A 26,257-nucleotide genomic window follows, 5' to 3' on the forward strand; every position below is an offset into this window, starting at 1 on the left:
AGGTCCAACTGGCCAGTTTGGCCCCCAGGCTGTAACTTCCTCCCACCCCTCTGGTGTAAATGTTTTAGGCCCAGAAGGTCTCTAGCATCTCCAAAGGGGAAGAGTGAGAACAGGAGCTGGGATTCACAGCCCCATGTGGTGTGGTTGGCCTGAAGGCACAGGAGGCTGCCCTGCTATTGGTGGAGAGAGGCAGACAGAAGGGCACTAGGATACGTCTAGTGAACAGAACTTTTTATTCTCTGCGGAGCAGAAAGTTACTTTGTGTGTGCTGCCCGATTTGCTTGAAGCTCGAGAACTTTTCACCCGTTGCAACGTCCAAGCACGGGGCTTCCTGCTGTCTCTGTGGAGGGGAAAGACACTTGACCTCACATGCTGCAATGACCTCTGGGCCGTTAGCGAGCACAAAGGACAGTGGGGTTGGATACAGCTCCCCTCGGCTTCGGCTACACTAGGTTTGCTGTCCCTGCATTTGTCTAGGCAGGCAAAGAGGCTTTAAACTGAAAGGTTAGCAGAGATGTGACATGCCCAGGCCTCCAGCAGTCATAAGCTCCCCCAACACCAATGGCAGCTATTGCCTGTCCCACTGGGGCATACTCCCCAGGGTAGACAAGGCCTTAGAGACCAGATTCTCTTGCATGGTTGCTTCAAAGGCACAGAGGGGTCCTTTTTACTTTGTGTAAAGTTGTTGGAACAGCTCGCTCTGGGAACCGGGACAAGAGCATTACACCTGGGGAATCAATACGCCCCAGCAGCCAACCTGTTAATTATTATGTAGCTGTGTTAGGGAAGCGCTTAGCAGCCCCAGTCATGGAGCATGGCACTAGGCGTTGGACAAACAGAACCAAAGGACAGCCCAGCCCCAAAGAGTTTAGAATCTCCAGATGAGGCAACAGGCGGAGACAGACAGACAAGGGAGCATATGGGAACAATTGTCTGAGTAGATTATACTGTCGCTGGCTGGGGGAAGGGGTGCAACACCCAAACAGAGCAATCAGTGGGCTGTCAGTGGATGTCCTGTTTGTTCGTGGATTTCCTCGGAGGGCATCAGCCAAATGCACAGGGAGATGAAGAGGGGTTGTGGGGGACCAGGCAGGGAAGGCGTGTAGAAGAGGGGAAGGTGCGGTGAAGATTCTGGGGAGGGTAGATTGGAGCAAACATCTGGTCAGGGCAGAGCAGGGAAAGTCAGCGCTGGCCAGCGATTAAAGATCATGATCGAAGGCAGAAAATGCCATTGTTGCCCACAGCCAGGGACTACAAGCACAGGTGTTGTGCAGCCGCACAGGTCTGCCAAAGCACCTACTGCTTGAACGGCCGCAACCCGTGATATTTTAGTACAGACTTCCCACTGCACCCCAGCCTCTGCAGCACTGGCCTGACCTGCATCCCTGCCGCACCTTCAGAGCCAGCCTGCCGGGGGAGAGGGAGTGTCCGCTGCTCTCACACAAACACGGGGGTGGATTAGGGTGACTTTTTAGGAACCTCCAGAAGCTGTTGCCTGCAGGGAAAAGAAATAAGAATGTCAGGGAATGCCGGAGCAGGCGGGGGAGCAGGTGGGTGCTCACCCTGTGCTAGACAAATGCACTGGAGTGTCAACCAAGCGGGGAGACCCACAATCCCGTCCCCCCCGCGGGCGACTGATGCAAATGCTGTGATGGAGACAGTCGTTTCCTCAAAGCAGAACAAGTTTCTGTCCCACCCACTCCTGCTGGGCCTGGGTTCGTGGGCATGTGTCCCGACAGGCAATTTATCAGCCCCTCCCGACTCTGCCGTGGCTGTCTAGCGATGACCTAGGCTTAGTCCTACGTTCGCCTTTGGAGTTGGATTTCAGAGAGGTCCCAGGGCTCTCGGCTGGAAGCAGCGAAAGGGAAAGCCAGACTAGCAGGGAAGCTATCCCCAGGGCGAGGTCTCCCGGGCGGGGCATAACAAGCCCTCTTCTGTGGGCCGTTTGGGACTGAGCCGGACAAAGCGCTGGAGAGCAGACAGTCTATCCATCGCTGCAGGGGGAGGGTCTTGCGAGGATTTAACCTCCCGACGCCTGCGGGGGGGACGTGTTGTGAGGCCCACTCTTTACAGGAGGCAAAACGAGGCCCAGAGAGAGTGGTTAATTCACAGAAAGCCTGCGGCAGAGCCAGGAATGGAAGCAGGATGCCTGGTTCCCAGCCCAGTGCTTTACTCCCCAGATGATCCTTTCTCTGTGGGGAACGATCCCCACAGGGATGAATTAGATGGATGCTGCGGCTGACGCGGGTGCCAAGCGTTAGGCCCCAAACCGCACACATCGGAATCTAATTCGCTGCACCATCTGTGCAAGGGGAGAGAGGGGCACACACTCGGTTGCCCCCTTATTGCTTAGTCATCGTCAGCCAGAGATACTTTCCTCCTCCTCTGTGGCGGAGGTGGGCCGGCGGGGGACAGGGAGCTGGCGCTCTCCCCATAATGTGTGCTCAGCCTGGGAAGCGAGTGATTTGCCTTCTCGTGCTGGGCGCTCGCACTGGGTCTGGGCTGAAGGAGAGGAGGTGTCTGGGTCGCTACCTACCCGATCTGTTGGGTCACGCAGATGCCTGACAGGGGCTTTTTCCAGATGAGGCTTCCAGATGAAGCTGAGAGGAAACCCAGGAGAAGGCTCCGTCATGTACTGCAAATCACCTGGCAAGTCCCCTCCCCCCAACCAACCAGTGACATTTGATCATCTAAGCAGAGGCGCCAACTTTGAAAAGTTCCCAGGGGTGCCCCAGACCCTGCCTCCACTCCATCTGTCCCCTCCCCCAGAGTGCCAAGTCCTTGCTCCTCGCCCCTCCCCCTGCAGCCTCCCAAATGCCACACAACAGCTGACTGACGGGCGAGAGGCAGGGGAAGGTGCTGGTTAGTGGGTCTGTCAGGAGGCACTGGGAAGGGGGAAGCTAATAGGGGGGTGGCCGGTGAGTGTTCCAGCCCCGGAGCATGTATGGAGTCTGCACCAATGCATCTAAGCATCTTGTCTCCTGCACTGAAAGGAAGGTGAACTCAAGAGACATAGCACTGCTCACTTCTCCTCCTGGTAAATAGATCAGCTGAGGGGGAGCGGGGGCAGGGGTGGGCGTGAGGCTCCCAAAGTGTCCTGACAGCACCTACACAGGTGTGGGGGACAGGAGAAACTCTAGAGACAGGAGAGCTTGGTTCCCAGGTCAGAGCGCCTCAGGGGCAAAGGGACTTACACTTTTGCTCTGCGGAAGACTCCCCTTCCTCCCGAGGCTGAGGTAGCAGCAGCTGGATCCCCTTGAGCAGCGTGAACCTAATGATCGGGTGGTCCTCTATTGAAAGAGGAGACAAAACAATACACTGCCAGTGACTGCTCCGGTAATGGGAACTTCTTCCAATGCTCTGCCACCCAGCTGTTCCCACACCGATTCGCAGGTCTCCGCAGCTCCTGGATGGGCAGCTGGGGATGCATCCCTCTCCCCTTCCCATAGTCAATGACCCTCGGCACAAGGAAGAAGGAAGCGGCTCAGAGTAATCCAGCAAGCGTCTCATTCGTTGATATTGTGGCCCAATAATGGGCAACCTGCGGCCCTTCGGGGCTTTGTGTGTGGCCTGTGAGCCCATGTGCAGGGTTACCAGATTCCGCTGGTTTTTGTCTGCATAGGGGTTTTTTTCCTACTGATGTTCCTAAAGGGACATACACATAAAACACGGGCACGGGAAGGGAAGTGCGTGTTGAGTGCACACAGTGGGAGCTGTGCACTCCCTCTGCAGCCGATCAAAGTGTTGCTACGGTTCAGTCGGGGACCCCCTGCAAGTTTTAGGTCCGCAAGCGCCATTCGGCACAGCTACCCTATTCTGGGAGACTGTCTTAGTTGTGACAATCTTGCAGCCCATGGAGATGGAGGGCCACTCACTAGCCCAAGGGTGGGTAAAAGGGACTCCGCGGGCCAGATCTGGCCCACCAACTGGGTTGATCCAGCCCACGGAGGTCCTGCTGCTCCCCACGCCCAGGTCAATTAGGGCCTGGGGGCAAAGGAAAGTGCATGAAGTTTCCTCCGCCCTCCCAGGAGTGCGCGGCTCTTAGAAGCACCATGCACTCCTGGCACGGAGAGAGGAGACTTCGCGTGCTTCTCCACCCCCAAGCCCTGATTGACCTGGAGGCGGGGGGCATGCAGAGTTTCCTCCATCCTGCCCCCGCCATGCAAGGAGCATGCAGCGCTTAGGAACACCATATGCGCTCCTTCACCCCCAAGCCCTGATTGGTCTGGGCGCAGAACGGGGAGCGCGCCAAGTCTCCTCTCTCCGCCTCGAGGGAACCTCTTGGGAGGGGGAGAAGACTTCACGCGCTCCCCCAATCATGGTCTGTGGGTGGGGAAGCAGGGAAATATCCTGGCCCCTTCCCTTCCGCTTGAGGCTCCGCCCCTTCCGGTGCAGCCTGGGGCCACTTCAAAAATTTCTGAAAGTGGCCTTCGGCAAAAAATGATCGCCCACCCCTGCACTAGCCTCAGTTGCCCGTCGTTGTTGTAGTCTGTTTTCCTGGCGCGTTAGGCAAGGTCAATAACACAAGATGAGGACAAACTGCCACATGCCCTAGGATCTGCTGCTTCAATGGCAATCCACGAGGGTAGGAGCCACTGATCATCCCATGATACAGGTCTTGAAGGACAGGAGCCAGGGCCTTGTGTTTAGTCCAGTGTTGTTCAAGGTGGTTTGTTTGAGTATGTGAATGGAGGGAGGTGGTACACAAAGCCGTGAAGGCGCATACAGCTTTACACACAGCTGCACGGTTTAATCCTTTGCCAGCCACGCACAGCCACACATCCATAGTCCGACACATGCATGCAGCCAGCCCGCCGGGGTGTGCACAAGAAGGCTGTGTCTACACTGGCAAGTTATTCTGGAAAATCAGCCGCTTTTCCGGAAAAACTTGCCAGCTGTCTACACTGGCCACTTGAATTTCCGGAAAAGCACTGATGATCTAATGTAAAATCATCAGTGCTTTTCCGGAAAAACTATGCTGCTCCCGTTCGGGCAAAAGTCTTTTTCCAGAAAACTGTTCCGGAAAAGGGCCAGTGTAGACAGCATAGTAGTGTTTTCCGCAAAAAAGCCCCGATCGCGAAAATGACGATGGGGGCTTTTTTGCGGAAAAGCGCGTCAAGATTGGCCACAGACGCTTTTCCGGAAAAAGTGCTTTTCCAGAAAAGCGTCCTGCCAATCTAGACGCGCTTTTCCAAAAATGCTTTTAACAGAAAACTTTTCCGTTAAAAGCATTTCCGGAAAATCATGCCAGTGTAGACGTAGCCGAAGAGTATCTACAGAAGAAGCGCTGCTTCATCCTCACATAGCAGATGTCATCTGAATTGCTCCTTCCCTGAATTAGAGGTTTAAAGTTCTGATTTCTTTTTTTTTTCAAGCTGCCCTAAAGAAGATCCTTCATCGTATTCTCAAAGGCTACAGTCCCAGCTGAGACATCGCTTTGCGTGCCTGAAGCTGCCCAAGAGAAGGCACAAGCTGACACCCTGTGGCCAGGTGGAATTAAAATGCAAGTTTAAAAATTCAGTGGGAATTTCCCAGAAAGAGAGGCAACTGGGGCAGAGGGGCTGGGCAGAGCGATTAATTTAAAATACGTCTGTGTTTTGCTTATTCTTCTGACGAGCATTGCCCTTTGCAGCTGCTGCTTTGTCACGAACGTAATCCCAGAAATAAACGAAAGTAAATAAAGGTGCTTTCGCATGAACAATACATACATTTAGGGATTTTTTTGCCTAATAATTTTAGAGGATTTTTTTAAAACTATTTAACCTGTCCTGTGGATAACCTGATTAGCTAAAGCTTTTGCTTTAGGATGCGATCATGATCGGGAAAGTATCTTAGCAAAAGTCAACAGGAACAGTGTATTCTCAATGGTATTTGCAAGTTGAAACAAGACTTTTTGGACCGCCTAAAATACAGTTTCATCCTGGGTTTGGAAATTCAGGTGGGTGCTTCCCCTTCTCCTACAAGGAGACCAACGATACAGATTCTGCAATCAGAGAGTGACTGGCAAGTGTGTGGACGACACAAAGCAGGAGAGACTCTGCTCTGCTTTCCCATCAGTATCTCAGCGTTGCAGTGTGAACACAGTGGTAACAATTGCAGATGGTGGTTCTCATGTAACGGGCAGCTCTAGAAACTGACACAAACCCAGGGAAGAGCTATAACACGCAGGTTAGAGTGTTTTATGCCTCTTCTTCTGAGCCAGATCTAGTGTGGATGTTGGTCTGCTAAAGGCTTTAGCTACAGAGTTCTGGATTCTGCGAGGGGCCCTGGTGCGGCATGGAGCTCTGTGAAGGCACAAGGGTGTGCCCGTTTGGCACGCCTTGCTAGATTATGGCCACAACGGGATGGAACAAGACGCCACTTCAACAGATTCCACTTGCCGTCCCATCCAGAGCAACACATCAAGTCTGGGATGACGACTGGTCACCTCTCAAAGCATTGTGGTTTTTTAACAGGAACTCTGGCAGTGGACAGCATGGAACTGAAGTAGTTAATGGCTGTAATGATTTGCTTGTACTGCATATAGCTCTCTTCATAAAGCTCTGTACGAAGATTTGTATGCGTTCCCAAACAGCCCTGTCAGGCAGACACCCTGTCTTTTTACATGCATTTGAAATTTTGATTTATATATGGCCGAGAATAACCATGTGAGGAATCAAATTTTGTCTGCTTCCTCAGGAGGCCAGTAATACTGAGTTTGGGTTTCAGAAGCCCTTTGTTAAACATTCCACAAACACAGAAGGAAGAGAGGTTGGCGTGGTTACATACAGTAACTTCTAGAAACGACGAGTGGTCCTATGGCATCTTAAGAGACTAACTAAAATATATAGAATCATGAGCTTTCATGGACAAAACTCACTTCATCAGATGAATTGGAGTGGAAATAACAAGCCAAGAGAGAGATAACAGCAGAAGAAGTTCCAGTCAATTGTGGGACCCATGTTAATGAGGCTAATAAAGTGTGCTGGATGTGTGCCCTACATAGCTTTTAATGTGGAAATGCGGATATTAATGGCAGGAGAAATTGGCTTTGTAATGTGCCAACCAATTAATGTCTTTGTTTAGGCCCAGGATAACAGTGTCAAATCTGTAGATAAATTCCAGTTCTGCAGACTTTCTCTGTAATTGGTTAGTGAAATTCCTTTGTTGAAGAATGGCTACTTTTAAATTCATGATTAAGTGACCAGGCAGGTTAAAATCAAGCAAACATGATAATGGGAGGCATTAACAGGAATGTTGTGAGCAAGACACAAGAAATCATTCTTTTGCTCTACTCTGCGCTGATTAGGCCTCAGTTGGGCTACATCTACACAGGCATGATTTTCCGGAAATGCTTTTAACGGAAAAGGTTTTCCATTAAAATATTTCTGGAAAAGCACGTCTAGATTGGCAGGACGCTTTTCCGGAAAAGCACTTTTCCCGGAAAAGCGTCCATGGCCAATCTAGATGTGCTTTTCCGCAAAAAAGCCCCGATCGTCATTTTCGCAATCGGGGCTTTTTTGCGGAAAATACTACTGTGCTGTCTACACTGGCCCTTTTCCGGAACAGTTTTCCGGAAAAAGACTTGTGCCCGAACGGGAGTTTTTCTGGAAAAGCACTGATGAATTTACATTAGATCGTCAGTGCTTTTCCGGAAATTCAAGCGGTCAGTGTAGACAGCTGGTAAGTTTTTCCGGAAAAGCGGCTGATTTTCTGGAATAACTTGCCAGTATAGACACAGCCTTGGAGTATTGCATCCAGTTCTGGGCACCACATTTCAAGAAAGATGTGGAGAAATTGGAGACGGTTCAGAGAAGAGCAACAAAAATTATTAAAGGTCTAGAGAACATGAGCTATGAGGGAAGACTGAAAGAATTGGGCTTTTTAAGTTTAGAAAAGAGAAGACTGAGAGGGGACATGATAGCAGTTTTCAAGTATCTAAAAAGGTGTTACAAAGAGCAGGGGGGAAAATTGTTCTCCTTGGCCTCTAATGATAGGGAAAAAAGCAATGGGCTTAAATTGCCACAAGGGAGGTTTAGTTTAAACGTTAGGAAAAAATTCCTACCTGTCAGGGTGATTAAACACTCAAATAAATTGCCTAGGGAGGATGTGAAGTCTCCATCACTGGAGCTATTTAAGAGCAGGTTAGACAGACATCTATCAGGGATGATCTAGGCAGTATTTGGTCCTGGCATGAGGGCAGGAGACTGGACTCGATGACCTCTCGAGGTTCCTTCCAGTTCTATGATTCTGTGAATGTTCCCCAACAGATTTATGTATGTTACCATTTCTGATGTCTGATTGGTGTCTATTTATCCTTTGTGTGAAAATAAAATGTATTGTTCCTTGGGATAATTATTAAGCTCTGTTTAACCTGGTCAGTATATTGATATACATCTCAACGGACATTCAGACCATTAGAGCTACATAAAACTCCTGTAACACAATAGAATCAAGGCTGCTTATCTTCATTTTAGATGCAGGGAAACCGAGGCACGGCAGTTGCATGACTTGACCAAGGTCATTCAATGAACAGAACCCTAAACATGTGACTCCTAGTTTCCCATTATATATAGTACCTACTTGACAGCACTACCTCCTTTAATAAAAAATTGACTATTCTGATTAAAAAAGTCAATTAAAAATTGCCAAATGAATCTTCAGTTAGGAAGCCAAGGTGTCACAGGGAGTGACAGTCACTTCCGTGCTAATGTCTCTTCATCATTTCACAGTTTGGTTCTTAACTGTGTTGGCACTAAGTGCCAGGCTGAGGAGTGAAAATTCTTCCAGATCCCTAGAGAATGTACCTTAAAACAGTAACCCCACATCTGAGTCATCCTCAGATCCTGACTGCAGCGTCTCTGCATTCTAAGTGCTCGACGCAGCCCTGGTGTAATGTCACTGAGACCAGCGAAGTTACACGAGACATGAATCATTCCTCAATCTGCTTTCACCTCAGAGCCTGGCTCGGAGCCAAATTTGCAACCCAGAATTTTTTTTGGTTTAATGTCTGTTTGGAAGGGTTGAATTTTGGGGGGAACGTGGTATAGGGAAGCTACTGCGTTTATTGTGGAGAAAGTGCCTTTGATGGATATGACCCTACTGTGACTTTCCGTATTCAGTAGCAGATGTATACTTGTGGGACTTACCACTGGGTTGGGGTTTGTATGTTTTTCATGTGCTACCGAGGAGGGAATGAAGAGAGAGGCTCTAGCAGTTCTGGGACCACCATGCAGATTGCAAATGACCGCCAACATAGGAAGACAGGAATTGCCCCGACTGATCAATATTAATCTATCAGTTCCAATCTTGTGCTTCAGTTACAGTATCTGTAGCCAAACAGGATGGTTCACAAAAAAGTCCCCAAGTCAATTGTGCCGCATTTTACCTGGAAGAAGATTCCTTCCTGTTCCATTTTCTACCGTGAAGCATGACAGCTGCCTAATCTGTGCAGAGACCCACCAAATACCAGACATTGCCTCTGCTCATATGGAGCCTGCTCGTGAGCCGCTGCCGGAAGCACTAGAGGATGGGCACGCCTGAGAGGGCTGATGCACAGCAGATGTGACAGCCCAGGCACCAGAGAAAGAAAGACACTGAGGAAGAGGCCATCTCAGCTTACCCCCACTGAAGATACCGGGTGCCTTTGGCAATTCCTTAGAAGGGAGTTTAGGGAGAGATTTTGTGATCTTTGGGTGTCTGCGGAGGAACGCCGTCGCCTTCCAGTTACAGTATCTGGAGGGGAAGGACAGACAACAAATCAAGACTAACTCACCTCAGGAGTACAGCCAGCAATCATGTCCCATTCAGAAAGGAGGTGAGAGAGCGCCTGACGCCCATCACTGCACCCCACCTTGCCCAGCCCAACGGAGAAGGATTTTCACCTTTTCCAGAAGTGCATCAGAACGGGGAAGACGTTGAGCAAAGCCACGTGATACAGGCTGCGATCCAGGACTCCTTTGGAAACTAAATTCCGGATGGAATCTTTCTGTCCCTCAGAAATGTTCACCTGGCCACAGAAGAGAGACCACTTCAGAAAGGGGGCATGAGGCATGGGTGGCATCCCAAAAAGGAACACTCCTAGTAACTCCGCACTTTCCCCCGTCCCCTGTTCCAGGGTTCAGCATTTCGCTTAGAGATCTCCAGTCACAGTTCAAAGGTCTCCAAGCGGGGTCCCTGTTTATTTCCTGGCTAAATAGCCCAGCCCTGACCAGAGGGGCCCATGCCTAGGTGGCCATGCGGTTGCCATGCCCACTCCCTCCTCACTCCCTGTGGACTCCCAACTGCCATCCGACGTGAGAGTGGGTTTGGTGACAACGGACACTGCACATTCGGACCCGGATTGAGGATAATAACGTACTTCACACAATGCCACACAACTGCCCTGTACCCCGCCGGTGCAGACTGAAACCTGGGTCCCATTATTAATTCCCCCACGCCAGACCACCCCCGTGCACAAGGCTCTCGGGCGAAGGTTTGCAGGCCCCAGGCCTCCATGGCAGTGAGCATGCAGGGCGTGTGACAGCGTCCTACCCGCAGTTTAGGAGGGACTTCAGAATTCAGGAAGAGTTTGGTGATGGTGGCCACTTTGGTCTTCAGAAAGGCAATGTCCCTCTCGGTGTACATCCCGCAGGCCGCGAGCACTGCGGCCGAATCAGCCAGGCGACAAAACCTGCCGGGACACAACAAAAGGGGCCATCTCACAGAGGAGCGATGGGAGCAGCTGTCTACTCAGACAACACGTGGCTTTTTACAGAGATTCTGTAAGCCATGTAAGGGATTTGGAAGCCCCCTTCTCCCTAAGGTTCACCCCCTGCCCTGTGGTACATGTCTTCCTCCAAAGAGGGAGGGACAGGGTGTATACTCCACACTGGTAAATAAAGAGTAATCTGGAGTCAGAGGACAATGTAGGCACCCAGTCGCACCTGGCGGACAGGCCAGGTCCAACTGAAGATGAAACCCAACTCGGGAGGGACTGAGGGGAGACAGGTTGAAGGTAAGAACTTTTCAATCCTCTCTGGTCAATGGGGAGGCCTATGGGTCAAGGGAGGATTTCAAGGCCGGAGAGGAACGATGAATCCTGGAGGCAGTAGGCCTTGGTGATGCTCTCCTGACATGGGAACCCTGGAACAGGCCAAGAGAGACACTGGGAATTCAGAGGGGTGGAGCAGTCCCTCGATGGGGAACACTAACAGGAACAGGGTCTCTGGGTTGGGGGAGGGGGAGATCTGGGAGGTATCGCTCACAAGAAATGAAAAGAACTTTGCAGAGCCCGGTAAGGGGCAGGAGGAAGGCCAAGGTAGGAAGCCCTCTGATGAGGTGCGCAGGGGAGTTGACCTTGTCTGCTTCCACGGGGTCCCAGAGAAGAGAGAGGGCCTAGGGTCCCCTCCTGGCTACTCGGGAAGGTGGCATGAAACTCCCATACAAGGGGTAAGCACTATGGGAAGCCTTGAGGCAAGAGGTGCCAAGGGGCCCAGAGTCAGGGCTGGAGACCTGAACTAAGGACATTGCACTGGTGTTTGCAGGACTTTCTGCCACCCCAGAAAGGGTGGGACTGCACATGGCCTGGCCAGAGGGCTGACTCACCTGAAGATGCAGACCCCCTAGGCTGGAGCAGCTGACTCGCGTGGGTACGAGACCAACCCCTGCTACACCGCATCTAGCCACGAGGGGGTGGGCCAGTGGTGAGTCATTCTATTCTGGGGGTGGTGGGGGATGGCATAGGCCAGGGTTCCCAGATACAGGCGCAACAGCCCGTACTGTGTACCTAGCTTGCGCTCAGCAGAGCACCCGCCAGTGCTCCGCAGGCTGCTCGCGGTGCCTGGATCACAGTTGGGCTAACGCAATGTGGGACGTGGGCAACCTGGCATGACAACCTCCTGCCATGGAGACACACAACTTATGTCGCTGCCATTGGCTGGGAGAGTGAAGGCGAGGGCTCTCCAGAGTTCTGTTACCGCCACTCCCTGATCAGCCAGCGGGTGTCACTGTGGTGCATGGGGCGCCAAGTACTAGCTCACACTGGCACCCCCTTCTGGCTGTGCACAGGAATTGTCTCCATGGACACGAACAGGTCTTTGTGTCCCGTCTCTGCCCTCCCAGCACCACGTCGCTGCAGTGTAAGCAACAGAAGAGTGTCAGCTGTCCCTGGGACGGGCGTGCCGCTCAGTCTGAGCCAGCCCACCAGGCCAGGCAGAAGCGAACAATATTCAAACAAACGGACGGGGCGGGGAGGCTTACTTATCAATCTCCAGGAAGAAACAGAGGTCGTTGACCAGGAAGTTGACAGTAATTAGCCGCTGGTTATGCAACCGGCGCTTCACCAGTATCACCTCCACGTCCTCTACCAGGCTGACAGCCGGCACGGCCTGGCGGGGGCTGCCCATGGCGATGTTACTGCGCAAGGAGCTACTGGGCAAGTCTGAGGGAGGAGAAGGACACACTGGAGCAATTCACCTCCCTCAGGCTCCACAGTTTGTGGCGGGTGTCTCGCCCTGGCATCCCCAGTCCCTACACTTCCCCCAGTACACACAGGGCTCATCCCGAGCCCTTATACCTCACAGGCTGCTCTCCAGGCCCTGCATGCCCCAGCACTGCCCTCCATCACCAGGAAGGAACTTACATTAGCGCTACACCCCAGACCATCACGTGGTGGAAATACTGACAGCTGAAGCTGACTCCTAAGTCGCTGCACAGACTGCCTGAGCATACCAGAAGCAACTGGTGGGTGCTCTCTTCAGATGAGCTGAAGTGTAAGGCGCAGGCAGGTCCCGGGGGGCTGGGCAGCACACTCAGCTTTAAATTGGGCCTGATTTTTCATGACAGTGCCCGACTGGGGCCTCCTCGCATGGGGGCTCATGAGTGGCCAGCCACAGCAGCGCTGTGCCCCCAGGTTAGCAAATGGGATTTCTCCGGCTCCCGTGACTGAATTCTTGCTGGGTGGGAGCAGAGACGAGCACGGCCGCTTCCCTCTCTCCGAGCCGGCTGGCATCCTGGCCTCCAGCAGAGAACTCTCCAGGACCAAAATACAGGGGACAAGCTGGCAGGCCCCTGCTATTACTACCCGGGAGGTACTGGTGGCAGGCAGGAGACGGAGCAGGATCTGGACGTACTTTCCTTTCGATTGAAGAGCTCCCTCCGGAGAAAGTCCTCGAAGTCCTTGCGGGCTTTCCAGTGGCGCATCTCCCTCTGGAACTTGCAGATGCTCCTGATGAAGGCCTGGAGCACCAACCACACTCTCTTCTGTGGGCCAAGAGCATTGAGTGTTTCATGCGCCTATGCACAGCTTGGGGGCAGTGGGCTAAGGGAGAGGCAGCTGGGCAGGGAACCAAGGCTGTAATTAATTATGGGCCTGATGGGAATTACCCTGATTATTCCCTGGGAGTCTGTGCAGCCAGGACTTCTTGCTCAGGCAAACCTGCCACTAGGTAGTAAAGCACCAAAATGCGTCCCCATTCAGTGGAATTACTGACCCCGCTGAGCCAATCGCAGCCTGGAGGGATGTTGCTGTTAAACAAACTTCCTGAAGAAAGTCAGTGGGGCTCTGCCTGGGCCCGGAGGTCTGTCCGGGCTGAGGAACTTGCAGCCGGGGGGGCGGGGGGGGGCTGCAGACATTAACCCTCTCCTTCTGAACAGAGTTGCTCTGCAGCCCCACAAGACCCCAGACCCGCAGCACACTGGCATCAAGATACTCACAGAAAAAAGCAGCGCCCCTGACAGCTTGTGCTCTGGAGTCTAGCTGGGGTATCAGTCGGCGGCATGCAGGCCATCCTTACTTACCAGCTTGTCCTTTATGAAGGATCCCCTCCCCTGTCTCGGGACCGCGTGAGGGTCGAAAACCTCACTCCCAGGATACAAGCTTTGGTACATCTTAAACCTGCCGGGATGGGCGAGGGTTAGCGCGAGCGGTGGGCAACCAGCCAGTCAGTAAGGCAATGGGCATGAGGGGAGAGTGGAGCGAAGACCGAGATGGGGAGGAGAGAAGTGGTGCTGGGGGATGACAAGGCCAGTCCCAGAATGTGGGATACCTCAGGCATGTGTGCCCCGTTGTAGTGAAATGAGCCAGGGCTACTCACCATTTCTCTTCCATGACCTTCAGGATAAAGCTCTGCGCTGCGAAGAGCATGGAGCTGGAGACCAGGCCGACCCGGGCTATATCTCTGATGATGGGAGCTCGGCAGTGTAGCAGTTCCTCTAGAAAAGACACATGGTCACCACCTCTTGGCCGCACCAGGTAACCTGTCACTGCAAGGACCATCAGAGTCGTCCATGAATTGCCAGCCCTCAGGTTCACAAGGTCCAGGGCCTTCATCAGCATCACTGCCCCACTGTCACTTTGGCCCAATGCATCTTTCCTCCTCCCTTCACATTGTCCCCTTTGGTAACAACATTTTTTAACCCAGGAAGCAGGCTGCAGGTCACGTGGGTACCGCGGCATCTCCTGCACTGGTCAAGTGACCCTACTGAGCTCAAAACTTCTGGGCTGTGTCTAGACTGGCAAGTTTTTCCGGAAAAGCAGCTGCTTTTGCGGAAAAACTTGCCAGCTGTCTACACTGGCCGCTTGAATTTCCACAAGAACACTGACTTCCTACTGTCTGAAATCAGTGCTTCTTGCGGAAATACTATGCTGCTCCCGTTCAGGCAAAAGTCCCTTTTGCGCAAAAGGGCCAGTGTAGACAGCTCAGATTTGTTTTGCGCAAAAAAGCCCTGCTGGCGAAAATGGCGATCGGGGCTTTTTTGCACAAAACCGCGTCTAGATTGGCACGGACGCTTTTCTGCAAAAAGTACAACCCTAGAGGATGCTCCCTGTGGTCAAGCATCCTCACCAACTTGTGTACCGGTGCCATGGCTCTGGTGCTGCCCCGCCATTATGGCTCACGGCAACAACGGGAACACAGCACAGGCTGGGCGCCCACTGGAGCAAGGGACTCCCCTTCCACCCCCCAGGGCTGAGCGGGCTGTGGCCCACCCACTTATGATCAAGACCCATTCACCCCGTCTCAGCTTGTCCCCTGCTCTCGTGTCCCCAGCCCTGTCCAGCCACTCTGGCACACTTGCCAGGGAGCGGGGTTGGATGCAGGACTTGCCCCATTCCTCCCTTGCAGTGCTCCAGCTGGGGAGCCTGGTTGGGGACTTGTCATAGAATCATAGAACCCTGCGGCAGGAAGAGACCTCAGGAGTCATCGAGTCCAGCCCCCTGCCCAAAGCAGGACCAACCCCAACTCAATCATCCCAGCCAGGGCTTTGTCAAGCTGGAACACAAAAACCACAGGGCTGGAGATTCCACCCCCTCCCTAGGGAATCCATCCCAGTGCTTCACCGCCCTCCTAGGGAAGTCGTTTTTTCCTAATAGCCAACCTAGACCTCCCCCACTGTAACTTAAAACCATTGTTCCTTGTTCTGCCATCCGTCACTACTGAGAACAGCCTCTCTCCGTCCTCTTTGGAACCTCCCTTCAAGTAGTGGATGCTGCTGTCAAATCCCCCCTCACTCTTCTGTAGACTAAATAAGCCCAAATCCCTCAGCCTCTCCTAGTAAGTCATGTGCTCCAGCCCCCTAATCATTTTCATTGCCCTCCGCTGGACTTTCTCAAATACATCTACAGCCTTTCTGTAATGGGGGGCCCCAGGATTGGACGCAATACTCCAGATGTGGCCTCACCAGTGCCGAATAAAGGGGCACTTCCCTAGATCTGCTGGCAATGCTCCTCCTAATGCAGTGTAATATACCATTAGCATTCTTGGCTACAAGGGCACCCTGCTGACTTATATCCAGTTTGTCATCCGCTGTAATCCCCAGGTCTTTTTCTGCCAAACTGCTGCTTAGCCAGTCGGTCCCCAGCCTGTAACAGTGCTTGGGATTCGTCCGTCCCAAGGGCAGGACTCTACACTTGTCCTTGTTGAACCTCATCAGATTTCTTTTGGCCCAATCCTCCAACTTGTCTAGGTCACTATGATTCTATCCCTACCCTCCAATGTATCTACCTCCCCCCTTGCTTAGTGTCATCCGCAAACTTGCTAAGGATGCAATCCATCCCCTCATCCAGGTCATTAATAAAGATAATGAGAAGTCCTGTGGCACCTTATAGACTAACAAATGTATTGGCTCATAAAATTCCATGGGCCAAGACCCACTTAATCAGATGCATGTCAGATATGCATCTGATGAAGTGGGTCTTTGCCCACGAAAGCTTATGCTCCAATAAATCTGTTAGTCTATAAAGTACCACAGGACAAAATGAACCCCAGAACCGACCTCTGGGGCACTCCACTTGATAAGGTATGTCTACTTTGCATTCCTCCTTCGAAAGAGGATGCAAATGCAGATAAACAAAATTGCAAATGAAGCGCGGATTTGAATTTCCCACGCTTCATTTGGATAATCCTGGTCGGCCACTTTGCTGAAATACCATATTTTGAGAAAAAAATGCAGTCCACACAGGGTTATTTCAAAAAGAAACCCTTCCTTTGAAATAACCCTTACTCCTTAAAAAAATGAGGTTTAAGGGTTATTTTGAAGGAAGGGTTTCTTTTCGAAATAACCTCGTTTTTTTCCCTCGAAATACGGTATTTTGGAAAAGCGGCCGGCCACAATTATGCAAATGAAGCGTGGGAAATTCAAAGCCGCGCTTCATTTGCAATTTCGTTTGTCTGCATTTGCATTCCTCTCTCAAAGGAGGAATGCAATGTAGACATACCCATACCGACTGCCAAGCAGCCATCGAGCCGTTGATCACTGTCCGTTGAGCCCAACAATCTAGCCACTCTGGGTGCTTAGGCCTGGCCCTTTGCCCAGAAAAATCACTCTATGATGGGCTGTCCCTTTCCCTTGTAGCCTAGTAGGTGGTCTGGATCAGCTCAGCTCTGGGCAGTAGGGAGTCTGCCTACCGGCGGGCACTTCATTATGGAAGAAATTCTTGGTGATGCTGTTGATCAAAGATCTTTGGTTCTTGAAATTGGACTCAGCATTGAGCTTTTCCACCGCCATCCAGAAGAGCAGAGGGGCTTCGGCATTATGTTCCTTGAGGAACTGCCTGAAGAACGCCAGGTGGACAGGATTGTGCAGCACTTCTATGAGATACCTGGCGGGGAGGAGGTTCTGGGTGAGGAGGCAGGACACTCTGCCTGGGTCAAGAGATGGAGCCCTGGCATTTAGGGATCTGGGGCAAATCTGTCAGGGATGGTACTTGGTCCTCTCGTGAGGGCAGGCTACTGGACTCGATGACCTCTCAAGGTTCCTTCCTGTTCTATGAGATAGGTATATCTCCTTTGGCCTCGGGAATTTCTGTTCGACTCCCAGTGATGCTGGGAGGGTTGAAAGCGTGGGGGCCTGATGAAGGCACAGACAGAGCACGTCTTCTCTGTGACATGGGAAAGCAGATGTGTAGCTTCTCCTCAGCTCATTAAGAACCATGGGATCCAGCCTCCTGCCCAACCTGTCCCCTTGGTTCTTGTAAACAAGGAACCCACCTAGGAGGCAACAGCATGGGGGGAATTTCCTGGACCTGGCTCACGCCAGAGGGAACTGGGAGGCCAATGGAGTCATTCTGGATTTGCTCTGGTGGCCCAGACAGCAGGATCTGACCCAGCAGCTCTGCCGCTGCCATTTTTCACAGACGATCCCAATCAGAGAACTAAGTTGGGGACCAGATTAATGGCACTAGACTTCAGCTGGGCACTTGAAGGCATCTACCCTGGCTGAGCCCCCAGGGATCAGCAGCAGCAGCCAGGACGCTTACCGGCTCTAGTGCTGAAGGTATATCAGCTCAGCAGGGAACCGGATTACAGAGGCAACAGAAATAAATGAACAAGGTGGGGGGAAGCCTTATTAATGATGCTCAACAGCACCTCCTGCTGGGCGAGTAGGAGCAGTTCAGCCCTGCAAGGTGACGTACATGAAGGTGCATTCCACTGCCCAGCTCACAGCCATATCAGTGTCTCTGTCTGAGAGAGCCCCACCCTCGGAGGCTGGTGGGCTGGTGCCACAGTAAGACGACTCACAGGGCGGGTGTTTGGAAAGCGTGAGGCTGGAGAGAGGGGAGGTGGTAAAAAGGAGGAAAGCTCCGTGACGCGGGGTGCTGTACCTGGGTCTTATTGAGGGCTTCCTTAACATGAGGGTATCCCTCCTCAACCAGGCCAGACTTATCTTGCTCAGGCAAACGGGCTTCCTCTTTTCGCCTTCAAGATCAAAGGCTGTGATAGGGAGGAGAGAATTGGGACCGTGGTTACCAGGAGCCGTGTCTGAGCGAGCACAGACTGACTCAGCCTCCAGGCGGAGGAACCTAACGGACTCTGGGCAGTCTCCAAACCCGCCACGACAACGTTCACGGCGTGAGGCACGGAGATTGCACCACCTCAGGCGAACGAAAGAACCTGGGCTGAGGACACTCATCAACTGGCTACGGCCAGGTCCCTGCGGTGTTAGCCGCTGGCAAGTCCTCCTTCTCCCTGAAAGCAAGGACAAGGCGCCGGAGTGCAGGCCTCTCTGTGAGGCCAGGACTCGCCTCTCCCTATTCCTTCTGGCAATGATCTCCTGAACCTTAGGAGGCAAGTAGGTGGGCCTCTCCCCAGCCTAAGGATGCCCTCCGGGATCAGTCCTTCAAGCTCCTGTCGGCTAGTCACTGCCCATAAGTTTGTTTTCAGTCTGCCTTGGTTCTAGTCTCTCATCAGCACTCACCCAGGGAAGGAAACATGCGGCAGAAGTACTCGTAGTCCTCACTCAACATCTGTACAGCCATTGAAGGATTCCTGAGGGTCAGCTCCTCAAATGTCATTCTCCTGTAGTCTGATGGGGCAGAGACAAGAGGGGATGGACTAAGCACTCGTTCAACCTGTGGGTACCAATCAGCTTTGGAAAAATGCTTAAAGAAATAATTCATGGTGTTAAGCTGTGCTAATCTTCCCGCCCACACCCCCGCCCATTTCTTCTCCATTCTGGTCCTTTGACTCCCCCACTATTGTGATGAGCAGTAACCAGGAGAGCTAGATCACAGTGATCAAAAATACTTTTCAAACACCCTCCCTGCAAGAACTGTAGGGCTGTTCCCATTGTACAGATGGGATGAAGTTCTGCTGTACACAAAACCGAACCTGGGACCTCTAGAGCAAGGGCATGAGCCTCTACCACATGGACTAGTTGGCTGCTAGCTAAAGCAATAGAGCAGACTCATTATTCTTTCTGTATAAGCAGGCTGGGTGCCACTAGATGAGACAGTGCGCCATACCCAGACAGTGCACGAGTTACTGAAACACAGAAGTGGCCACTCCTTGAACTAAATCAGTGCAGGAGTTTACAACAGCTTTTGCCAGTGTGGCTCTTGGCAGCAGAAGTCCACTGGGCGAGAGAGTACAGCACTACCACAACTTCCCCTGTACGGGGGCACCAAGGCAGTCCAAGGTGAGGTGTGGCCAAACCTGATGGCCAGGGGTTTCAGTGCATTCCTACTGCAGCCTCCACACAGTGCCATGGCCCAGGCTGGTGGGGAAAGGAACAATTGACTCAAAGCTGGAATTACAATCCAAGTATCTCTGACTTCAAAGCCCTGTCCCTCTGTACTCTCCTAGGCATATATATGGGTTCCCACTCCATATGTGACCTTTAGATACCCTATGCAATGGGAGATGTGTACAGTGTGTTTTGTCAGCCCACATGACTTGCTATTATCTGCCATCTCCCTCTGGGCTGTTGACAGAAAGCAGTGTTTCTTGAACTGTGTTTCATGGCACACCAGTGTGCTGTGGAGAACAACAGAGTTCAAAATGGCTGCCCTTAAATGGGCAGGTAACCTTTCTCTCTCTCTCTCTCTCTCTCTCTCTTTCTCTCTCTCTTTTCCCCTCAATAACTTTTCCCCAGTCTCTCTCTCTCTCTCTCTTTTTTTTTTTTTGCTCAACAAAAAAATCCTTGGTGTTCCTCATAAAAAAAAATTGTTTTGTGTTCCCCCATCTTAAAAAGTTTAAGAAACACTGACATAAAGGGTCACATAACATGGCATGAGTGTATTTCCCTCCCGCCTAAGGCTGAACACAATGACTGTGCAAAAAGATTGAACCCTTTTTGCTCACACAGGCTGTGTCTACACAGCAGCGTTATTTCAGAATAACTAACATCATGTCGAAATAATGGTGGTGGTGGGGGGGGGGGAATGTTTTACTCCCACACCTGTAACCCTCATTTTCTGAGGAATAAGAGAAGACAGAGGAAGAGTGCTCTGTCTCGGACTCCCTGCTGTATAGACAGCGCCAAAAGTCAAAATATTTCAACTTAAGCTATGCAATTAGCGTAGATCCAATTACATAGCTTATGTCGAGTTTAGCCCTGCTGTGTAGACATGCCCACAATTAATCAAAGGTTGTTGGGGTTTTTTCTTAATTTGCTGCGAGGCTGAGACTACGCATTGAAGAGTTCTACCCCAAGAATCGAAGTTCAAGGTGGCTGTAAGCAACAGAGCGTATCCAAGACATTTTTCTCAATTAAAAAAAATTGTCACAATGGAGAACAGCCACCATTTTTGCAAAATAATGTTGCTAGCTATTTAAAAAAATGTCCAACCAATAAGCAGCTGAAGAAAGTCTGCTAGAGGGAAAACCCTTTTTTGGAACCCTGTCTACATTTTAGCCTTTGTCTAGCTTGACATGGGTGCTTCCTTCTTAAGGGACTGTGTCTGAGGTCCCAGAAGAGACTCCTTTTACCTATCCTGCGCACAACAGGCTCCAGTTCAATCTGGATCGACCCCCCTTTCGTAAGATCCTGAGTGGCTATGAATCTCCAGTGCTCTTCAGAGAGTGCCTCCAAGTCCCTCACTCCATATAAGGCTTGGCTCAGAATCAGGGATTCATTGATCCTCTTGGCCAGCAGCAGGTGTTCGTCTTTTTCATAAGTCTCCTTCTCTTCCACAGGCTTCTGGACTTTGCTTTTCTGAGACTAAGGCCAAAAAGGGGAGAAGTATTACCTGGAGCCCAGATGATGTGCTAACATTGCTGCACTAGAACAGACAGTTGCTGGTGCTGGATGCTTATCCTGTAGTAATCTACAGAGACCTGTTGTGTGAGGTACTGCACAAAGCGACCGTCCTTGGCCCAAAATGCCCATGAGGTAAAGGTGCCAAAGAAACAAAGAGTGGGGGGAAGGGCGTGCTATGATCTCCATTTCCTATGTGGGAAACTGAGGCACAGAGAAACCATATGATTTGCCCCTGGTTGCGCCTGGAGTGTGTGGCAGAACTGGACTCAGGTGTATGGAGTCCAGTGCCTTAATCACAAGACCCCCCTTCCTCTCCATTTTGTAGAGGAAACCCACATAATGCACCTAATTGTATAATGATGTGCAGGACAAGGTAGAGTCTGTTCCTTCCTGACACCAGTTGATTATCATGATGTGCTCTGAAGCATGAGAATTGTCAGCCTTTGACATGTGGTCTAATTCCAGCAGGTACCCTCAGAAATGCTCATGTCATCCAGACACTGGCATATTCATGGAACAAGACGTGCTATTGGGGGAGAAACAGCCCTTCTGATCAGCCTCCAGCCCTGTGATTGGCTGAAGCACTGCATGATGCCCTGGGCCCCGTTCGGTCCTCCCTGACACCCATGTGACCTTGCTGGTGTCAGCAGTTCCAGAGCCGAGTCTCTCTCCTCCCCAATGCAGCCAACCTGTCTCCTTCAGGCCCGGCTGCTGGCTGCAGGTTTGGGCCCGTAACCATTACGTGAGCAGGAGGGATGCATCACTAGGTGGCAGGTTAGAATGTCCTTTACCTGAAAACATGAAGACGAGCCCACAAACTGCTTGATCTTTCTCTGGTGCAAGGCCCCTCCCCCTCACTTTCTTTTCCTTTGCTACTTTTGGGTGGTTTTTGGTCAGGCAGGTCTCCGAATGGCTCTTTCAGGGCACCACGATTAGGCTGCTAAATTCCAGTGGTCAGTGGGTGAGGAATTCAAGAACGCTGCTCCAAAGAGCCTTTTACGCACCCCTCTATGCACAGACGGCAATATTCACAGAAACCCTTCCCCAGGTGTGCATGGCCTTTGTATGCACAGAGCCTGTGAGAGGACACAAACAGCCTCAGGCACACCAGCCCGGGACCCTTCTTCCACGCTCTCCCCCACATCGCAGCCTCCTCTTACCACAAAACGAAGGAACGTTTCATCATCATGAGCAAGAAAATCCTCGTAGAAGAAGCTGAGAACCTGATGGGGCAACAAGAACAGGCTTTGTAAGCAGCTGCTCGCTACTTCTGCTGGCAGGGCTCTCCACTTTCAGTTAGCCAGGGGCGGCTTTGAAAAACCAGGGTAGTGCAGGGAATGGGGACGGATTAACACCCTCCATGGAGCCCAGAGCCATAAAGGACAGCCCAGTCTCCCCAGAGTGGCAGTGCCCCACATCACCCTGTCCTCTATGCTGACCTGGAAGGGCCACAGGTAGGGGGAGAAGGGAGTTCAATCTCGGTCCTTGGCTAAAACCAGCTGAAAGGGTGTGTTTAGTGAGGGGTTAAGCCCATCATGACTTTCTGCATAGACTGCCCAGTCGCTACGGTTACAGTGGCTTTTAACAGGCTCACCAGAGCAATGCCGGGCCCCAGGGCAGAACAGTCAGTGGGCTCCCACGTATGCACAAGTCATGCCCACGTGGACACGGTCTGCCTGACATTTGGGCTGGCACCCCCTGGGACACAGGAAGGATAATGGGGGCCCTGAAGGTAGGGAGTCTGAGGTTCTGGGTTCAAGTCCTCCCCACCACAAGCCTCTCGAGGGATGGAGCTAGCACCCCCCAGGACACAGGCAGAATAAGGGGGGCCCTGAAGGTTGGGAGGTTGGGGAGCTGCTGGATGCCCTTTTCAGGCATGGCTGCCCGGTCAGATCACCAACTGTCTGACTGGGCCCTGAGGCCATGCCCTGTCATGCCCCTTCTCTGAGGCCACACCCCTGCTCACTCCACCCATCGTCTCCTCTTCCCCAACCTTGCTCCCTTTCACTGGGCTGGGGCAGAGGGTGCAGTATTCAGGCTTGCGGGGGGGGGGGGGTTGGGTGCAGGCTTTGGGCTGGGGCAGGGGGTTGGGATGCAGGAGGGGGGTATGAGCTGTGGGAAGGAGTTTGGGTGCTGATTCTGGACACGGAGAGAGGATTGGGGTGCAGGAAAGGGGGCTGGGTGCAAGTTCTGGGCTAGGAGTTTAGGTGTGGGCTCTGGGCTGAGGCAGAGGGTTGGGGTGGGGAAAGGAGTCAAGGGGCCCACTCTTCTCTCAGCCGGTTCCCGAAACTGACCAATACACCCCTCTACCAGTGACTCCTAGGCAGGGAGACCAGGGGGTCTCCATGTGCTGCTGCCTGCAGGCACCACTCCTGCAGCTCCCATTGGCCACATTTCCTAGCCAATGGGGGCTGCAGAGTTGGTGCTCAGAGCAGGCGCAGCATGTGGAGACCACATCCCCAGTGCCACAGAGACATGCTGGCTGCTTCCAGGAACAGCACAGGCGAGGACGGGCAGAAGTCTGCCTTAGTTCCTCTCAACGGCCCGGGAGGAGGAGGCAGGCAGGGGCTTTTGGGCCTCTTTAAAGCACAGAGAGTAACACCTGCTATATCCAGGGGAATTCTGATTCCTGACCAGTCAGCATGCAGCATGGCCTGTTCCTGCAGCCCTGCCTCACGTCTCTGCCCGCCTCCGAACTGAAGCCCCATTCTCATTAAGAAGGCCCGAAGCTGCTTTTATGAAATCCCCATTTGGGCCTGTGAACGGGGAGCTGCACCTCGTTATGCACGGCCCAGGCTCTGTGTGCACGACAGCTGGGTATGCAGGTTCCGGGAGCCCCGCGGAGGTGCTGCTCACTTTTGAAAATTTGGCCTTTCCTGTCTGGGAATCATGCCCCCTGCACTAGCTTGCAGGGCCAGGTTGTGAGTTTGATCTTCTGCAGTGGGACCTTAGATGCCAGAAGCTCAAGTCACTGTGTTTGCCCACGTCCCGCGGTGACGTGCTCAGTTTTGCAATGCTACAAATGTCTTCCCCCCGGGCGCGGTGGCAGCCCGATGCAGAGGCTGTCCATGATACTGCCTGGCATTAGCCTCACGGGCAGCCTTTCCTACCTTGCAAATCTCTTCCTGTGCTTTTAATATCCAAGGAATGACCTCTCCAGAAGGCAGAAGGTCTTGCAGGTTCCTGAGAGTGCTCGCCCTCAGGGGAAGGTGCTGGCGGTGGCTCTCTGCGAGGTAGATCTCACAAATCCTTTCACCCATCAAATGGCGCAGGAGGAAACTGTCTCCCTTGCTGGAGCTCAGCACCATGCGCAGGAAATCCTCCAGGTCGTGCCACAGGTCCAGCAGATGGGTCTCCACAGCATAGTTCTTGCTCCTCAAGAACTCCCTGAAGGGGCGGCCGGCGTAGCTGTCGGCAGTAAGCGCCCAGGGGAGGAAATCCAAAGAAGAAGCGGACTGGATGATCTTCTTCAGGGCTAGCAATGAAGGCATCTGGGCAATGGGGGTCGGAGGGTGTAGATCCGAGAGGCTTTTCTTTTTGCCAATCTCCTCCAGTTGAAGAGGCAACTGGGCGTGAGGGCTGGGGGGTTTGAAAGCAGTAGCCTCTTCTTTCCCCATGCCTCTACCACCCCTGTCTGGAGGCCCTGACGTCTTTCCTAGGGACTCCTCGGTAGGAGGGGGTTGCTTCGTGGCTGCCAGATTATCTGCACTCCAGTCTGAGCCTGGCTGGCCCTCTGGCGCTGGCCCGTGTCTCCCGGGTTTCTCTGTTTCTTTAGCTTGTCTGCTGCATGTTACGAGATCCCAGACCCGCTCCTTGGCTCTCCTGCTGGAGTACGGCTCTGACGTAGCCCGGCTGTGCCTGATACTCATGGTGGGTGCTGGGGATGCTATCTTCTCCTGCGAGCCCTCCTGCAACGCACGCTCACGGTACTCCTGCAGCAGCGGCTGGCACACCTCCACCTTCTCGAGGTTCAGCTTGCAATGAATGTAGAAGTTGGGGAGCCAGTAACTTTGGATCTTAAACAGGGCCACTTTCTGCATCTCGCTCAGGATCTCCCGCCTGGTGCTGTTGTGCTGAGGGTGCCAGCCGGAGAGCTTCAGCAGCGACTCTGGAAAGGGCATAGAGAATGGTGGAGTACGGGTGTGAGTGAGAGCCTGCTGGAGTCCAGGGCAGCCTCTCTGCGGACTCCCTGGCCTTTAGCATGCACCCTGCACAGTAAATGGAGGGGAGAGGAATCCCAGAGACTGCCCCAGGCCTGATTCACACTGTGATGGATAGGAGGAGTGCTGGCCAGCACCCGGTGACTAAGGGGTTAAATTCAGGTCGCTAGCAAGGGTGTTGGCAGGGGGCCAGAAGAACCAATGGGGATACGGTGCTGAAATTTGAATTGTAGAAGATACCTTGTGGCCTAGGTCACTGGCCCCATCAGGGTTAAAACCCAGCCCTGGGAGAGGGCTGAGAGGGTGGAGCCTGCAGCTGAGTCAGATACAGCCAATTAGAGCCCAGCTGGGGCTGTATAAATAAGGGCTCCAGTGAGGCAAAGACTCACTCACTCTTGCTCTAGCTGGACAGCAGGAAGGACTTGGCTGCTAGGGAAGCTGGGGGCTTCCTGAGACCTAGCGGGGCTGGGGAGCTCTGGCCTAAACTCACTCCCAGGCAGCAGGGCCTGAGTGTGCAGGGAGACAGCCGTGATAGGCAAAGGCAGCAGGACCACACCCCTTGCCAATGATGAGTGGCCATTTCAGGCTGCAGTTTGACCCGGCATGAAGACTGGTGGGTGGAGGGGAATTGGAAAATAAAATAAAATAGTGTTAGATTGCTGTGGGCAGGAAGGGACATGGTGCTGAACCAGCAGAAGACCTGCACCAGAGGCTGGGACACAGACCAGGGCTTTGGCTGCGTTAACATCTGAGGTGAGCCTGACTACTCCATGGGTGTGGCAATGGGCTGCACCTGCCCTCGTCCCGGCCGAGACAGATAACTCTCTCAAAAAGCTGCCAGGAGCTGCCAGTCTCCAGCTCTTCTCACTTTTGTATTTATTCTCTCTGCTCCATCACTTTACTTCAGCTCTGCTCTGGAGAACTCCCGTCCCTGGGGCTAGGGAACGGATTGTTCCCACCTCCTGGCAGCTCTGCTCTCTGCCATTGCTCCTCAAGCCTGCACAGCTGGAAGGATGTCCCTCTTTGGGGTGAAGGAGGGATTTGGGGGGAGCTAGTCTTTCTGGGCCTGTGAGATCTTTAACCAGGTGATACTAGTGACCATTCTGCAAGGGGCAGCTGGACAAACTGACTCCATGCTCCTCAACCTCCTAGCCGCAAAG

The 26,257-nt window shown here is 52.6% G+C and overlaps 2 protein-coding genes across 2 annotated transcripts in view; one reads left to right on the forward strand and one right to left on the reverse strand.

Annotated features, from left to right (window-relative positions):
- LOC102452402 (2-5A-dependent ribonuclease-like) overlaps window positions 1-13,240 on the forward strand; it is a 28,807-nt gene extending 15,567 nt beyond the window's left edge. Inside the window, exon 7 of the mRNA XM_089780598.1 lies at window positions 5,376-13,240. The gene's annotated coding sequence lies outside the window, so the exon portion shown is untranslated. The remainder of the gene's footprint in view (window positions 1-5,375) is intronic.
- Window positions 216-26,257, reverse strand: part of RGSL1 (regulator of G protein signaling like 1) — a 36,515-nt gene continuing 10,473 nt past the window's right edge. The window contains exons 7-23 of the mRNA XM_075936793.2: window positions 24,048-25,045; window positions 22,098-22,160; window positions 20,667-20,898; window positions 18,655-18,762; window positions 18,062-18,170; window positions 16,866-17,059; window positions 14,055-14,172; window positions 13,759-13,855; window positions 13,092-13,221; window positions 12,220-12,400; window positions 10,513-10,651; window positions 9,864-9,988; window positions 9,602-9,714; window positions 3,195-3,290; window positions 2,537-2,600; window positions 1,378-1,495; window positions 216-340 (exon numbers count right to left, since the gene is read on the reverse strand). Of these exons, the coding sequence (XP_075792908.2) occupies window positions 1,459-1,495; window positions 2,537-2,600; window positions 3,195-3,290; window positions 9,602-9,714; window positions 9,864-9,988; window positions 10,513-10,651; window positions 12,220-12,400; window positions 13,092-13,221; window positions 13,759-13,855; window positions 14,055-14,172; window positions 16,866-17,059; window positions 18,062-18,170; window positions 18,655-18,762; window positions 20,667-20,898; window positions 22,098-22,160; window positions 24,048-25,045 (2,804 nt within the window). The 3' untranslated portion in view covers window positions 216-340; window positions 1,378-1,458. The remainder of the gene's footprint in view (window positions 341-1,377; window positions 1,496-2,536; window positions 2,601-3,194; window positions 3,291-9,601; window positions 9,715-9,863; window positions 9,989-10,512; window positions 10,652-12,219; window positions 12,401-13,091; window positions 13,222-13,758; window positions 13,856-14,054; window positions 14,173-16,865; window positions 17,060-18,061; window positions 18,171-18,654; window positions 18,763-20,666; window positions 20,899-22,097; window positions 22,161-24,047; window positions 25,046-26,257) is intronic.

This window comes from Pelodiscus sinensis, chromosome 9 (assembly GCF_052426305.1).
Source record: "Pelodiscus sinensis isolate ZL-2025 chromosome 9, ASM5242630v1, whole genome shotgun sequence".
NCBI lineage: Eukaryota > Metazoa > Chordata > Testudines > Trionychidae > Pelodiscus > Pelodiscus sinensis.